General features: G+C 53.3%; 1 protein-coding gene across 3 annotated transcripts in view; it reads left to right on the top strand.

Moving 5' to 3' along the window:
- Nucleotides 1-13,279, top strand: part of LOC8037772 (zinc finger protein 628) — a 90,773-nt gene that overhangs the window by 23,963 nt on the left and 53,531 nt on the right. For 2 of the 3 annotated variants that reach the window (XM_040218274.2, XM_040218275.3), the window contains exon 2: nucleotides 6,795-8,962. In XM_040218274.2, coding sequence (XP_040074208.1) covers nucleotides 6,795-8,962 — 2,168 coding nt within the window. Of the gene's footprint in view, nucleotides 1-1,742; nucleotides 2,493-6,794; nucleotides 8,963-13,279 lie in introns of those variants that run through there. The other variant, XR_003916542.2, reaches the window with a different exon arrangement.

A 13,279-nucleotide genomic window follows, 5' to 3' on the forward strand; every position in this document is an offset into this window, starting at 1 on the left:
TTAAGGCCGTAGGAACATGTTATTCCAAGCACTTTTAAAAGATAGAATACACGTACTTGCTTTTAGATAATTACAAAGTAAAAAAAAAAAAATTCCTGAAGCATTTTAAGCGCGTCTGTGTTAGACAGCCGTTCGTGACGAGAGCTTAGAACAGGAAATTTTGGCGGGAGGTGCCGCAACGTTGCGAAAAACACGGTAAAAAAAAAACAAAAAAACACGGTATTTAAAGTATGAATTTTTGGTAGAGCAATAAATGAAACCCCTAAACTCCTAAACACACCGATTATGGTAATAGGCAGTTTTAGCATAGCGTTACCGCAAGCTACCGTTGGTTACCGTGAGCATGGCAACGCTCCTGGCACGCGCTAAAAGTTGTGCTTCAAAGGCGCGGCGCGAGCATCCGGTTGTAATGCTGCACCGCACGGTAGCCTGCGGTAACTAACTTCTTATCAATAACCATAAAGCAGTTCGATCACGTGTTGCAATAAACGAAAACCGAGACGGTGAGCAGCGAGTTGCGAGCCTGTGACACGAAGACATCAATACTGTGAACGCTGCTCTTCCGAAGCTTGATGGTCACCGTGCGCGGCTCGCTTTTTAGAGCACTAATGGCCAGGTAAAGCGCAAACACGATATCTTCATCACCATCAAAAATATTCTGCTATTAACAATGACGTGGCCGATGCGTAAAACGCGTTCGCCCACCACAAAGCTTCACAAGTCGAGGTTTCTGCAACTTTTAAATATCAGCAAGCTCATTTTGCTAACGCGCATCAACATCTCCGTCACCTGTAATATGATCCTGCCCTAACCACTTGGCGTTTTCAGACAAATAAATCATTTTTAGCGCACTGACCAGCGTCAGCGAGCAGGCGCACCGGAAACCCAGGAGAATCTATCCCCGACTCTTTCGCCATCTTGGAACTACCGCCCCGCCACCTATAGGGCGTTGGAGTTGCGAATACGCCATCTATCGTGTGGTAAACGAAGCTAGAGAAAGATAGGACCAACGTTACTTTGATAGGACCGCAGCTGCGGCTGTTTCGCGATTCTCCTGCTCTCTTCTGAAAAAGGTGGTCGGCGTGGTGGAAGCTCATCGTTCCGCCTAAAGCGTCATCTTTGACTGAATTCTTGTCGCGTGTCGCGATGATAACCCAGCACGTCCGAGAAGGGAAAATTGAACTACTCGAGCGGCATCGTTGAAGCGTGGCGGCACCCTCAAGACAGCAGAAACCCTCGTGCCGCCGTCTTTGTTTACTTCGACTACAGCGATGCTTTCTTACTATTTGTCTCCTCGAACATCGCCCGGATTTCTTATTTGCGAATTCCATGCGTGAGCTCAAGTTCAAGGTATTACTGGTGCGTTCTGTTTTTAAATGCGTGTATGAATGATTCGAATGTTCACGCGTTTTCATCACCCTAGAAAAATTATTAGTGTTAGCATTCCTTGAACGCTTGCAACGACTATGTGATCACGACATCATATTTCAACGTTGCTATATCTCTGCTATAAGATTAAATCATCTTTTGAAATTGTCGAAAAAGCGTGTGGCGAGATTTGTACTATGAGTAAAGTCGTGTTTTAAAGCCGTGATCGTCCGAAACGGCGCGCTGCATCTTTTTTTTTTTTAATCCACGCAGCTTTGCCAGCATATTCTGACAAAATAAAAGTTTGAGCCCATAGAGAACTCCGTGCATTTTCTGCTACGCCAGTGAGTGACAGCCCGTCCCCTTCTTTGTAGAGATACCGCGGAAATGGCTGACGGCGGCGAAGTAACGGCTGTCGCGCTGGCAACCTGCTGCGCTTCGTTGTGACGTATGGGACCAGACACGCGGCGAGAGACGCCGAGTACGGCACCGAACCAGTTCATCGTTTTCCAGTGTAACCGAGCTTTCGGTTGCACGTCAAGGCATCCCCAGGTGGTGGAAATTAATTAAAGGTTCTTCACTGAGGTGTTCAGATGCCCTTCAGTTGTTTGGCACGTGAAAAAAAAAATGATTTTGATATAGTTCACGTTTTCCTACTTTTACTGTTTCCTTCCTTCCTATTTTTTTGCTACTGAATATTTCACACATCTCTCAATGCGTGACGAGCTGCCTCCTTGACTGTGCTCAATTAGGCTGTGCGCGTTAAACCCCGGAATCGTCTGGCTTGGTCTGGCCCGTTTTGAGCACAGTCTGCGGGCGCGAGATTTTGTTTTTCCGAGGTGCTCAGTGTGCAATGAGCACGTGGACGTCGGGGCGTTCAGTCCACTGAACCCTTGCAACTTTTCCGTTGCCCTGACAAGATGGCGGATGGGATACAAAACGGAGGCTCCGTCAGGATCTATAGGAACTTTTGTATGAGAGTTTCTGCGCTGGCGATAACGATACCGGATGGCGATATGGCGCACGAGCGAATTGGCGCCGGCGGATTATCGGGTGTCGTTATCGGAATGCCAAAAGCCATCTGCTAAACCTCCCTAATGGCGACTGTGGGGCTAGGTGGTACCGCTGATTATCAGCGGTACACCTAGCCCCACAGTCGTGTTGACTATAACCCACAGTCGGTGTTGACTATACAAAAGCGAAGCTAAACATTTGCGCGCGCGTGACCAGAAGTTAAGGGGAATTTGTGGGCTACTCAAACGTGAGGATTTATTGTTTTTATATTCATAATTACGGTTACCAGATTAGAGCGCTGCTGTGTCGTTCTGCTGTGGAAACGTACGGAGCCGCATTCTAAGATCCTAACAAGGTGCTTTAATTCTGGACGTGGTATCTTCACTGACGCTCCGCGCGCAATATAAGATAGTGCACGGCGGCCAAAGAGTGGTTTTAGGCAGATATATTTGCTGAGTGTTTGTGAAAATAAATGTTTCTTGTAAATTGATAGAAATGAAGCGAGCCGCTAAATCAAATTAAAGGGTAGTTTTTTTGTTTTTTTTTTTATCGCAGTACATTTCGATGTGTTACGACTTGGTCAGGAGCTGTCAATGTTTGGTTGGGTACGAATAAATAGCTGAAATATATATTTGACAGTGTCTTGATTGCATCACTTATTGTCACATTCTCGCGCTAACAAAACTTTTTTTTTTTTTTGTGGTTGTAAGAAAATGTTACACCGCCTGACCACGAGGCTGTGAATGCAGATCGGGAAGCCGCTTCGCTGGAGCCGCCACACACAGACACACAGCGGCACTTTTCATTTTCCGTTGACTAGCCGGAACCTTGGCGGCGGGTCGGAAGAGCCCCGCTCTGCCGGGGCGACAGTGCCGAGCGAACGGCCCGGGGGGAGATAACGGGAAAAGCAGCTTTCATGGGCCTCTCAAGGGGCCACATCGGAGCGTGAAGATGTCCGCTACTCACTTATGGACATTCGCCGATCATTAGTTCTGGCACGGTGGTTGAGCATCTAACTGCCCCTAGTTTGTCGGACGACGGGCGATTTTCCGCCAGGCAGCGCTTGGCTGACTACGCGGGAGAGAGGACGACGTCACGGGCTGCGGTGTTGCCCGTGAACGGAATTCCGGCACGTAAAAGGACACGTCTTTGTTTGCGCACGCCAGGGCCTCATTGTTTTTGCCCGCACACTGACGACAGCCGCCTTCAGCTGTACGACGCTGCCCCATTAAAGGGATCGTCTGCCGCTCATTACCCGAGCCATTATGCTAATTGCTTTGAAACAGACAGCTTCCCTTCGCTCTATTGACGCAGGCGGGGTGAAAAGTACGTAGTGGCAACTTTGCGGCGTGCCGAGGCGTCTGCCGTGTGGGACCTCTTATGCGGACGACGTCCGTGTATCGTGTACGTAGTTCAGCACGCCTCGCCAACCCAGGAGGAGACAAAGGAGGAAGTTGCTGACCGTGTTGACATGAGCGCAATCCACACTTCGAAAGGGTTAAATCCAGACCTGCTTATGTTTTTAACCGCGGCGAAAGACTTACGCGCATATATATATATATATTCCCTGCGGCAGTCAGATTTTGTTTTATAACGACGGAGTCGGCCGAGTTGCGATTTCCTTACTGAAGTCACTGTCAGTCGTCCATGTAGTGCTGCAATTGCCCTGCTTACAGCCGAGGCAAAAGTGTCAAACAAGGAATGCGACTTGCGCCGAGACACAGGTGACGCTTAAAAAGTTCAGCGTGATTTCTAAGTGAATGTTTCTCTATAGGTTCTCCACGTGCTCTCCGCATGCCTTGCGGTGAAGTAGACGCATGAGTACATCGGTGAGCGAACGCAATTGTACGCATGTCCCCTGTCGTATCCTTCAGCAGATAAAGACAGATTAACTTGCGTAAACATTCGCCAATATGTCCTCGATGCCTAACACGACTGTCGCGTTGATTGCGCTCATGCGACGTCGTTCGCATGGTCACGCGGAATACATAAACCAGTGAGAGGGGGAGAGCAAGAGGCACACGCTCGCACGCACACTGATACCAACACACATGCATGATACTAAATCGTCCGTAAACCCAATTCGATGCCACCACGAAGCATTCTCTCGTGTTCTTTTTGTTGTATTTCGCCACGCCGCCGCGGGCGACCGAAGTCCAACAGCCCCCGGCCACCACATGACCGTCTCCCGAGTGTACACGCGCGGAGAAGAAGCGGCCAGCGCCAAAACAAGCCTCCGCTTCGTACCCGCCGCCACGAAACAAACACGGGGCAATTAGTATGTCCGTCGCGTAAAGTCGTAACGGACGACCAATATCTGCATGCCTGGAACCGGACAGCCCTCGGGGGGAGCAAGCCCGACTCTCCGGAACGCATCGGTGATCGGTCGGCCCGCACTCGCTCCCGCTCTCGAAGACTGGGGAGAAAACGAAGCTCCCCTCTCCGTCTTGGAGTCGCCTCCGGGCGCAAGGTGAGGTGGGGGCGATTCCTCGGGCCAGCGGACCTGCCGCATCGAGTGCCATCGAAAGGGAATACTTCTGGCGTTGCGAATAAACCGGCGGAGTTTCCGTGGACGCGCCACCACGCATACCAATGACCGTCCGCGCGATGGCACCGTCGCCTATCAGGTCTTCCCTCATGTCGCAGTTGCTATTTTTCTTTTTTTGGCTTTATACGATTTTTCGTCTGCAGAATCTATCCTTGCCGGGCAACGCGCACGTGCTGTGACCACCCCGTGAGCGTCACACGGTTGCTGTTTTTGGTTGCAGAAGAAGCACTCGTTTTTCTTGTTTTCCGTTCACATTTTTTTTTTTTCTTGTTTTCTTCTAGACTGTATTGCGCGTTCTCTTGCGCGGGATTGTTCATTGCGGTGCGTACACGAACTGTGGAACGATTCGTGCACATTTTTATCTGGCTGACATTGTTCCGTACGGTTTTCGATTACATTACCAAATTGTGGTTTTCCTCCTTCCTAGTAAATAACTTGAACTTAGAGGCCAAGCCCAAGGAGAATAGAAACAGTCTGGGTCAGGGAGAACTATCGCTTACGTGCGTCATATAATTATGGACGAATTAGATTTGAATATCGGTTGATATCGTTCAGCAGTGTCTCAGGGCAGCGGTAGGCCTCTCGTAATATCGCTTTTTCGTGATTCTGATATCCTTTTACAACGCACAAGGCTGTGTAGTCAGTCCACCTGCTTACATGAAAACATACACCGCGGACGTTGATATCGATCGGATACAACACATGCGGTCCCTCGTCACATCGTAAGGGCGGAGGAGCATCGATAAGCGGCTTTCACACACCGTGCAGGTCGTACTGTTCTTAAAGGAACGTCCTCCGTCTCCGTCTGCCGATACGTGGCAACTCGAAAACGACTCTAAGACCGAAAATTTAAAGCCTCCAGTGGCGTAATCCCGATGGACCGCCCATTTGCATGCCGTCGCACTCGTGGGGAGAGGAAACGCTCCGCGCGTATCGGCAACCTGTGGCGCAACCTGTTGCATCCACGCTGCTTAGTCCTCGAGTTCAAGCCGAGGCTCACCGAAGGAGAGCCATTGTCAATGCTGCCACCTTTGTGCGTTCGCGCTTGTCCTCTGCTCCCCGGGTGGGGCAAACGTGGATACGGTTCTGTTCTCCGTTCGGTTCAGATAGTCACGTCGCTTGCACCAGGCCTCTCCTCTACCGATGGTGTGAACCAGGTGCCGTCGTCTATCTAAGTGCTCTTCCAACGGTATATAAAAAAAATTAAAAGAAGAAAACAGCCGCCGAGCTTCGGGAACAGGACGGGGGGGGGGGGGGGGGGGGGGGTGCAAAGGGGGGACGCTGTCGTCCCTCCTCTCGTTTTGTTCGTTTTCCGCTAGGAACCATTGTTGTTGGCTCAGCCGCGGTGCTCAGTGGCTGCTCCAGGCTTGAGCGAGGCGAGACTCAACGAGCCAGGCAGGATGAGAAAGTTGGTGCAGAAGGGGGATGCAAGGGTCTTGAAATCACGACGCAAGGCATTCTTTTTGACGAGGGTGTAGAGGAGCGCGTTGAGCTTACTTTGAAATACCTCAGACAGCGAATGCCTTGTTATACTGTGTGATTAATAATTAATTGTTTTGCGTCGTCATCCTCGACGGAGGCACGCAGAACAGTCTTCCGATTGTTTTGGGGCGCGGAGCAGGGGCGTTTAGGGCAGCGTCATCGCACGAGTGGATTGATGAGGGTCTTGAATGCCAACTCCCAGTAAAACTCCCTACATAGCCGACTCTCTCTGTCTCGGTACAATTGAGTGGTTGGCCGCGACGCGAGAAGGATGTGGCTCGTAGAAGGCGCGTATGTTTTCCATTAATCCGTGTGGCCTTAGGGCGCAACCGTAGAAGGGACACCGGGGATCTGAACACGGCGTCTTGTGTCGATGGCGCAGGTGCTGACGCGCTGCTGGCCTGAGGTGCTGCCTTGGGACCGCTCGGACCTCCGTCTGCCACAGTCCCAGAAGGTACACCAAGAGGCGCTTCTTCGAGCCACTGACGTCGCATGGACCCGACGACACCGCGCTGGGCGCGCTACCCGACGCAGCTCTCCCGGAGAGCGCTCTAGAATGGCCCATGCGGACAGCAACGACTCCACGATGACAAGCAGTCAGGAGGAAGACCCCAAGCAGACTGTCGTGTCCGAGAACTCGCGCAAGAGGAAGCGTCTCAGTGCCGTGCTCGACAAGCTCGCCATCCAAGTCGAGCGCCGGGGAAACTCGGACGACGACAGCAGTCGGACTGCGGCACCTGGCCGCGCGTCTCCGGACGTGGACGGCGAGAGCAGCAGCAACGGCAGCAGCGCAGACTGCGACCGGACGCTAGGCGAGGCCCCGCTGCGCTTCGACCACGTGTTGCACCCGAAGCAGCCGGCTAGGGTGCCGTCCGCTGAGCCGGCCGCGATGCCGAGCCCGCCGCGCACGGCCGAGAAGAGATTCCTCGTGGGGCCCTGCTCCCTGCAGAGCCCCGAAGAGAGGGGGGTGCTGTCGTCCATCGAAAGGCGCTGTAGTCCGCGAGACGACGACGACGCCAGCCGTTGCACGCCGTCCAAGTCGCCCCGCAACGGCCTCTTCACTCCACCGACTTCGGACTCGGCCACGTCGGCTGGTACGGACGCCGGCAGCGCCGAGTCCCACCGGGGCATGCCGAGTCCCGACGTGGTGGACGACGAAGAAGGCTTCCTAAACGGCAGCGCCGGCGACCTGTTCCTGGCGGATCCGGCGCCCCAGACGGCGTCCCCGCTGCCCTTCCTCGAGTCCAGGAGCGCGATGGGCAGGCCGTCATCCAAGCAGCCCGCGCTTCCGCCCCCCACATTCCCCATCTGCAACTGCCGCCACTGCAGACTGCTGGCGGGCCACGCGGCGTCCGGCAGGTTCGGCGCCCACCACCCGCCGCCTTTAGTCATTCCCTGGGACGACCAGGACCGCCGCTTTCTGGAGGGCATCAAGCCCTCGTCACCTGTCTCTCCGCTCACACCGGTGTCCCCGGTCCAGCCCGTTGGCGTCCTCGAAGTCCTGCAAGCCCACCTGCTGCCGGAGGTGGTTCGGCGCAGGGCGTACTCGGACCCAGAGTCCCACTGGGAGGCCGCCACACCCGTGCCGCCAGCAGAAGCGGCCCGTACCACCGACGCCGTCCCACCTCCGCGGCCGCTCCGGGTTTCCCAGCTCCTTAACAAGTCCACGGGCCCATGCCCCGATTCGCCGATGCCTCAGGACTGCCCGCTTGACCTGTCCGTCAAGTGCGAGCCGAGCAGCCCGCGGCTGAGCGAGCCCGACGTCAGCCCCGTGGACCTCGTGCGGGGTGGCCCGGTCTTTCCCAAGAGCCCGGCTTGCGATAGCGGCCAGCCCCCCGTTGATCGGGGCGCTGCGGCCAAGAGCAGACTCCAGGAGCGGCGCGAAGCGTTCCGGCGCACGCCGACGTCGACCACAGAACGCGACAAGCCCGCACGCCGGGCACGAGCCTCGTCGGCGGCCCTGGTAGCGTCGTCCGACGCCGGGGGCCGGAGCCCGCGAGCCTACGTGTGTCCCGTGTGCAGCCAGATGTTCACGCAGCACGATCGACTCGCCAAGCACATGGCGTCGCGGCACAAGGCCAAGCCTACCGAGCAGCAGGCGACGCGGGACGGCGGTCCGCATGACGACGCGTCGTCCACCACGAAGGCGTACGTGTGCGACGTGTGTAAGCGCTCGTTCGCGCGCAGCGACATGCTCACTCGCCACATGCGGCTGCATACGGGCATCAAGCCGTACACGTGCAAGGTGTGCGGCCAGGTGTTCAGTCGCAGCGACCACCTCAGCACGCACCAGCGAACGCACACCGGGGAGAAACCTTACAAGTGTCCGCTGTGTCCGTACGCCGCCTGCCGCCGGGACATGATCACGCGGCACATGCGCACTCACGCCCGCTACGAGCTACCGGACAGCAGCAGCTCGAGCCTGGACGACGACTCGCCCAAAGCCCGAGACGGCGCCAAGCGCTCCGGGGCCTCGCAGCGGCGCAGTGTCAGCCCCTCTGCGCCGGGCTCCGCGGCGCTGGACGGCGACGCCCTTGCGCTGCGCGACAGGTGAGCCCCTCGACTGGTTCTTTCCCGGCGCCACGCGTCGGGAATCTCGAATGGCCGCCCTTCGGGGGCAGAAATCTTCCGCCGAGGATCCGTGCGATACGTGAAATGTGTTGCTAACTATGTGTAGAGAAAGAAAGGATGCGACTGTATTCGCCGTGCGACCAACCAAGTGGGCACGTACGATGTGCGCGAAGATCGCGTGTGGCCGACCATTGGATTGTACTCGCGGCCGCCGATCTAGGGAGCTATTTCTTAAGCTTTCGTCGACGCATGGACGCAGCTCGATTGTGTCCAACTGATGCACTATCACCTAGTGTAGCCATCTTGTATCTGTGAACTTTTTCGTGTGCCTGCGCCCATCTCAGTAAACAATCATTGTAACTGATATTTCGTCTGCCGACCTAATTACTGCAAAGACACCCGAAACATGGGGCCTGTAGTTTGCACTCTCCCTTGTAGCATTCTAGCAGTCCTTAAGTTTGTATTCTGGTCAGATCAGCAGCGACTTCGGATAACAAAGCTCGACTAACTCGCCGTTACTATTCAACAGTTCCAGCACTCTAAAAAAATCACGTGCGTCTACTTTCCCGCTCCCCCCCCCCCCCCCCCCCTCCCCCAAGACCTGGAGAGCCAATCTCCTCAACTTACCGAGGCAGCTCAGCGAATGACGATGCCGAAACATATTTTAAGACTAAAAAAACGCAGTCCGAGTTTTGATATTAAGCAATGCAAAACGTCACACTCGCATTGCTTAATGTCACAACTCAGACTGCGTTTTTTGGTTGTATGTTTCGGCATCTTCATTCGCTGAGCTGCCTTCGTAAGTTGCTGTGATTGGCTCTCCGAATGTTGTGCGGGAACGTAGACGCACGGGCTTTTTTCGGGCGTAGTGATGGGAAACTTAAACCCGCTACTGAAATTGTCACGAAAGGATATTTAAATCCTAGGAACTGGAATAGATCTCTTCCAAAATCGAAGCTATCTTAGCGACTTAGTGCCGCGCAAAGCATCTTGGGTACCCATTGGCCACTACGGTTTTGGTGTGCGAGCGTTACTTCACGGCATGCCGTCACGACGAAATACAGTGCTTGTGTTTCCAAATATGTGGCTCTCCTTAAATTTGTAATACCGTGTTGTCTACCAGTACGGATGGAATGCTGTGACACGTTTTTTGAGGCTCCCGACGTGCCAGAGGTTGTGTTTGGGTAAACACAGGACTTTGATGTCACGTGGAAGAAGTATACTGGACCGTTCATCCTGTTCCATCGTCTCCTCAATGTCCTCGGCTTTTGAAATTCTCCGTGAACCAGAAGGGTCATGCAGCACTCTGGAGTGGTAGCCAGGCGGCCAGAAAGGCATGGGACGCGGCCAGCAGTACAGTTACTCCTCGCTGAAGCGCGGTTCAGGCAGACACTCTCTTACGTTCGCCGGAACGCGTTTACATTCCTGGTTCTGACGTCACTGCTCCGTTTTGACGAGTTCCGCTACCGCGTATCGACAGTTCATATAGTTCAACTTTTCTGGGTTCCCGTATTGTGACGTAGGCGCGCCCGTATTGAGGAAGGGAGCGCGCTTTCTTCCCGCTCTATACCGTCGATGATCACTTGCTCTTCGCGTGCTTGACGAACGAACGCGGTGAACGCGGTCTGCGACGCCGGGGTCGCCGAGCGCAGTGCCGACTGGGTGCTGCCGGCGTCTCGCAGTGATCTTTTCTGCACTTTACTTCACTCTCGTCGTACATTTATGTCGGTATCCGCATTTTGCGCCCTGCAGTTTTTCTGCGATATGAGAATTCTCCTGTTGAGCCGCCGACGAGTGCCAACGTCCCCGCGCTTGGTCGAGTGTGTAGACGATGTGCCGTCGCGACCGGTGGAAGATTTGTCGGCACTGCTTTTCCTTTCTTCGTTTTCTTTATACCCCTGACACGTACCGTCACAAACTCGTGGTAATGCCAACTCCCTCAAGGTGTTTTCATTGGGGCGACCACGAAAAGACTGTGCTCATACTTTCGGTGCTTTACACTGCGTGAGATGCTCGAGTGAGACAACCACCGCCCTGCCTCACCGGACTTCGTCTACTCCTCTGCTGGCTTTATTAAATGAAGGATCTGAGGTGACGCCTTTGAAGCAGTATTTCTTTATCTGTGAAAGGTGGTGCTAATGCAAAGTCTCATAGTTTGTGATCAGCCGCCTGGCAAATCATGTAAGCAATGATTGCATCGTCCTATCATTGCTGCACATGGACGCTATGCTCGTCAAGGTTACAATCATGCCCTGTCACCCTCGATGACACGAAGTAGACACTTTTTCTTCCCTCATCTCCGTATCGTGCGAAGTAGCGCAGGTACTTTTGCCGCCTCGCGACGATGTCGTTCCGCTCAATCGTCACCGGGCGTTAATCATCAATCGGCATCGATCGTCAAGGGTCCTAATAGAACTTCAAACTTGAAAGTGAACCGTTGTCTGCTCACAGCGATAGGCGGCACGCACAGAGAAGCGCGGTTGATCGCATTGTACGGGCGAACACAACACTTCCGGTTGGGACGGTTCGGAGGCCAAAAAGAAACTCGAGTTGCAGGACGACTCAATCTTTGACGTCACTGCACTGGCGCCGATCGCGCGGGAACTTCAAATTCGGCTTTTGGTAATTCTTTCTTTTTACTTGACAAATATGGACTTTTTAAGCTTCGAATTTTTAAAGCAATGTCTAGACATTGTTTTAAATCGTTTCGTATAATAAAAAAATATACAGTTTTGATTATCGGTGCCCCTTTAAGCCTAGGCAGGTCCTTACGACCGCTGGAAGTCCGTGTTTCAACGGGGACCCTCATGAAGATAAAAGAGTGCCATACGAGCTCGCGCTTATTTCATTTTAATGCAGAAGTGCACTACTTCTTCAAGGGGGAAATCGAAACAGAAATTATGCCAATGCTCTCCATGGCCATCCAGGTGCCATAGTGCAACGCGCACAGTGTTGTGTGCAGGAATCTTTGGAAGTAGCCCATTCGCTTAATTGAGGTTTTAATGGCCTGGCACTGAATCTTATACCTAATCCGCCACATCGTTGAAATGTGATATTGTTCAGGTTGGCTGCGCTCTGGGTTCTCACACAAGAGATACGAAACCGCGAACGTCATTTGAAAATGGAATTGGGTACTTTAAATGTTTCTGCCGGCCGAATAACTTGCGCCTTTGGTCATTATGGGGAGAGGGTGGAAAATGCACAGTAAAAGAAAATGAGTTACTCAGGGTGCGACCGTTTTGTGCTTTCACGTGGGGTTCGCTACTAATTGCTTCATGAGCGTAGCTTTGGTTGACGAAGTCTTTCACGTCTAGTTTCTAGCTGTATCTGTACGGTGTTGATTCATTTTGGGTCATCTCTATCACGTGATTTTTAACTATAGGTTTTAGGTCAAATAGTGTCTGAAAGGTGCGTAATGATCCTTAAGACAGTCAACACCGTTTCCTGCCTTTTCAGTCGCCTTTAGCGTTCGGATAAAGGGCGACAAAACAAGAAGCTGTGTAACTTTACGTTCTGTTATCGTGTCTACGTGGCATTGTAAAAACGCTACCTTCCGCAGCAAGGTTGTAAGTTGGGCTAGTTGGTGATTGTGGAGCACGATGTAAAACAGCGCTCAAAGGGACCGGACAAAAGAAAGAAAGACAAACAAAAAAGCAGAGCGTGTTTGTTTTGTCTTTTTGACCGCTGTTTTGCATCATGTACCTTCCGCAGCAAACTAAGAGGAAAAACGATTCCCGAACCGCGCACCATATTCATCGGCGCTTCAGCACACATTTCCATCCTTTGTGACCCTGACCTTGTTGCAAAGATTCGGGAGGATTCGTGCCGTTACGCTTGCGAGGTCTACGGCGAGCAAGCGTTCTAAAATGCGTCTTTGGCGGATCGGAAGGCAAAGAGCGGCTGGCCGATCAAGAGGCAACGTAGATGACGCGTAGACAAACGGGCGATGACGAAGCAGTCAAGCTCATGCCGTCATTGGTTCAGGAAAGAAACGCACGTGGGCTAATTTGGGTAGTAAACAAAGATACATAGGTGGACAAGGAGCAGCGGAGCTTGCGCGCCGAATCGGATCCCCAAGGACCACCGTCTTATCCCGCCCCCTCTAAATGCGACGTTCTTCGAGTCATTGCCTACGCTCCTTCTTCCCCGCAGAGCAGGCGGAGGGCCAATCATTGCGGTCTGCGGAAGGTGTTCTTATTAGGGAGTTTTCGTAGACCGCGCTGCCCCCTCCGCTAAGCGTTCCGCAAGGAAGAAGTTGCTACTGCGCCTGCGCGCCGATAGCCTTGACTGTGGAGT

Source organism: Ixodes scapularis, unplaced genomic scaffold (genome assembly GCF_016920785.2).
Source record: "Ixodes scapularis isolate PalLabHiFi unplaced genomic scaffold, ASM1692078v2 PGA_scaffold9__187_contigs__length_104089568, whole genome shotgun sequence".
Lineage (NCBI taxonomy): Eukaryota > Metazoa > Arthropoda > Arachnida > Ixodida > Ixodidae > Ixodes > Ixodes scapularis.